At 47.2% G+C, this 3,775-nt stretch overlaps 1 protein-coding gene across 1 annotated transcript in view; it reads left to right on the forward strand.

The window, feature by feature from the left end:
- LOC109841776 (serine/threonine-protein kinase HT1-like) overlaps nt 484-3,775 on the forward strand; it is a 6,467-nt gene continuing 3,175 nt past the window's right edge. Inside the window, exon 1 of the mRNA XM_020410715.1 lies at nt 484-617. Coding sequence (XP_020266304.1) covers nt 484-617 — 134 coding nt within the window. The remainder of the gene's footprint in view (nt 618-3,775) is intronic.

A 3,775-nucleotide genomic window follows, 5' to 3' on the forward strand; every position in this document is an offset into this window, starting at 1 on the left:
GGGATAGTAGAAACATGACCTGATTTGGAGGAGCTTTGGGCGATGGTTTCACCCTTCTTTGCTGGAAGTGTTGGTTTCGATTTGGGAACCCACACCCGTTTGCTTGTGGTCGGCGCTTTGACCGCCGTTTCTTGCTGCATTTCTTCCGCCTTCTTTAGGAGGAGTCGGGCATGCGCAAGTAAAGCACGGCGCTTCTTGATTCGCTCCTCGAGCGTGGAGCGGTTCCTCTTGACACGGATCCACTCACTCGCTTCTGTTTTGGAGGGGAGGTTGATTGCTTGCCGTTGCTCTTGTCGCTGCCTTGACTTCAAGTCCTCTGCATAGCGCACTCCATCTTTTGACTCCCTGGCCTTGGCGAGTTGTTGAGCAAGGCGTTGACGACGCCTTTGGAGTGCCCTTTTGGACAGAATCGGAGTTGCATCATCCATCGCCTTTGAGGTTGATGGGAGAGCTGGATTTGCTGTCTTGACCATGCTGAGCAACATGGGGACGTTGCGTGGTGCAAAGGCAGCGGAGGGCTCTTGGTTCTTTGAGTTGGAAGTCCCACGAACGTTCTTGGAAGCGGATGTCTTCTTGCGCCGGTTCGGGGAGGCAGATCTGGAGGAGGAAGAGGAGAGGTATTCTTCGAACTTCTTCTGGTCGAACTCGTATTCGACCTCTTCATTCACCCGGATCTTGAAGGCCGGTTGCGTCACGACGATCTCGGGGGCGAGATCGTTGGCTCCCACTGTGGTCGCCAGCTTGTTTTCGGTAAAAGTCGCTGTTTTCATTGATATTCTCTTTTTGAGATCTGTTACAACTTCAAGCGTTACAACAGAATAAAATGAAAACAAAAGATATTACAACTTAAACGAAAATAAACACGAGGTCCCGGTTTGGTGCGGTCTCGCTTGCGTGGGTTGTTGGCCTGTGACGGGGATGTTGATATCCGTGGACCGCCGACTCTTCAAGATCTCTTTTCCGGTATAATCCGGCAGAGTTTCGTCTATCCGCGAAGGGATATAGAAACAGAACCCCGTCGATCCGCGTGAGATCTCAGAGGTGTAAAGCTTATGTCTCGGCTAAAACGAGGCACTAGCTCTCCTTTGTATCACCGCTAAGGGCAACACTAAGGGAAAAGAAGGGGGGTGAATGAAGGGCTGATGAAGAAATCCTTACTCCTCAATCCGGCAGGGCTTCGCCGCTCTCTTAGAAAACCCCGACTCCTTCCTCCGGCAGGGCTTCGCCGCTCCTCTCTGGAATTTCAGATCTCAAAGGCTAAAGCTCTAGATCTGAAATTTCTCTCCCAAAACCAAGGCCAAGAGAATGGAGGCCCTAGGGGCCTATTTATAGGAAAAGGAGAGGGGTAGGGGGCTGGTTGAGGACACCCCCTAGGGGGGTGTCTCGGCTCCAAAACCGAGACACCCCTTGGGGTGTCTCGGCCATGGCCGAGACACCCCCCATGGGGTGTCTCGGCCAAGGCCGAGAAGTTCTAAGCGTATACCTCGGTAAAGCGAGTAATAGCTACTTTCTTAGTATTAACGCTAAAGGCTAAATACTAAGGAAGGATCGAGAACGGGTGATGAAGGTGATCTTAGACCTCTCCTCCTCGGGTGAAGTGCTCGATCAGTGTTTGTGCAGCAGGGGCTTCGCCGAGGCCTCCAAAATCCAGATCATTCAAATGCAGTAAGGGGGGTCCTATTTATAGGAAAACAAGAGGTGGCAGTCCGTACAGATCATGAGGACACCCAGGGGTTCCGCAAGATTCTGGGACAACCTTTTGGGGTGCTCCAAAATCCGAGACACCCTAGGGTGTCTCGGAAATTCCGAGACACCTTGGGGTGTCTCGAATTCCGAGACACCCCTAGGGGTGCTCTCCGGGAATCCGAGACACCCCTAGGGTGTCTCGGAAATTTCGAGACCCCTTGGGTGGTCTTGGGAAATTCGAGACACCTAGGGTGTCTCGCTTTCTGAGAACACCCTAGGTGTCTCGAAAATTCGAGACACCCCTGGGGTGTCTCGGACTTTCTTGAGACACCCCGGGGGTGTTCGGATTCCGAGCAAGTCCGTAGTGCATTTTTGGGTCGTCCCCGATAGATTCTTCGTACGAACTCGGATTTTGAGTGATTCCGGTCGTTGGATGCATGCGAAGAGTTTCGATCCACTCTGATGGTTGGATTCTTTAGAGTGGTCGAGGGCACGGAGGGTGGTCTTTTTGTGAACAGTGCGGGCTATTCCCATTGGTCGGCGCGGTCTTCGTGTTTTCCGACAAGTCTATTTCTGCTCCGTAACTTCGTTTTGCACAGTGATCGATAGAATCTGAGTTCTTCGTACTCTGTGCTACAAGAGATTAAGCCGAGTGGCTCAGTTGTTTTCTCCGAGATCTTTCATTAACAGAATTACAAGGCGTAATTACTATCTATTGTGATAATCAGGCGGTGAGTGCTGTGACAGCGAACTCGATGTTTAATAGAAAGAAGCGGACTATTCGTCCGGTCTTTAGAGAATGTGGCTGATCCTTTGACTAAGGGTCTAAAAAAAGGATATAGTCAAAAGGACGTCTGTTGGAATGGGTCTCAAAGTTTTGTGAGTCTTACAAATACTTATCATGTACATCAAATTATTAGTTCAAAGCTTATGCTACTAATGGTAAGATAATTAGTTCAAAAGTCAAGATTTACAAAGTTTGGTGAGTCTTACAAATACTTATCATTTATATTAAGTTATTAGTTCAAATCTTACGCTACTATTGATAAGATGATTGGTTCAAAAGTTAAGTAAGATTTGCAATTAAAATCCTATTACGATATAGATGATGGCTGTTAAGCCTTAATGAGTCCAAAGCATTTCGGATGCGGGCTGTTTAATAGGTAACATGACTAAAGAACTCATTGATGATCCTATCATGTAAAGGGGATGGCTGTTAAACCTTAATGAGTCCAAAGCATTTCAGATACGGTTGTGTTAGATAGGAAACACGTCTAAAAGACTCACCTAGAATCCTATCATGAGAGAGGATGACTCTTAAGCCTTAATGAGTTCAAAGCATCTCGGATACGGGATGTTTGATAGGAAACATGCCTAAAAAACTCACCTATGCCTAGATGGAGATTTGGCCATCTCCTATGGTGTCTTGTGGAAAAATACCTAGAGCGCTAGCAGAAACAAGGACATGCCTAGGGTCATAAATGTGCAAGGCTAAGGCAAAGGTAAATGCAAGTGTGGTTCAAAGTGAAAACTACCACAGATGAGTTTAATCTTGTGTGATCGCTGGATTTTTATACATGTGCTGATTCAAGTCTCTATGACATCATGCATATTTTTTATTCAGTTGATCTAAAGGGGATTCAAGTCCTTGCGATATCTACCTTATGCACAACGATTGAAACAACGGCACCGTTACATTATACTAGTTTAAAAACTTGTGGGGGTAGTTGGATTTTTTTGGTCAAAACCGCTTTCCAAAAATAAGTTTTCAAACTATGTATTTATTAACTACTGGTATTTTTTAGAAATCCTTAGTAGCGTAGTGAAAGGTTAAAGTTTTGATATCTCAAAAGGTCCTGTGTTTGAGGCTTGCCAACGACAAGCCGAGAATTATTTTATTCAATTAATTCCTCATAAGTTCTAGTGGGTCGTGGGCCGTGGGTCATGGCCTGTGGGCTGTGGGGTGTGGGGCAATAGGTCGGTGATCGGGGCTAATCGAGCTGAGGAGCTAAGTGGCACTTTGTAAGGTGCACTTTGCACTTCGCGCGGAGACATCGGGGCTAGGTGGCGCCCTTTGACGCCACGTTAA

Source organism: Asparagus officinalis, chromosome 5 (assembly GCF_001876935.1).
Source record: "Asparagus officinalis chromosome 5, Aspof.V1, whole genome shotgun sequence".
Taxonomy (NCBI): domain Eukaryota; kingdom Viridiplantae; phylum Streptophyta; class Magnoliopsida; order Asparagales; family Asparagaceae; genus Asparagus; species Asparagus officinalis.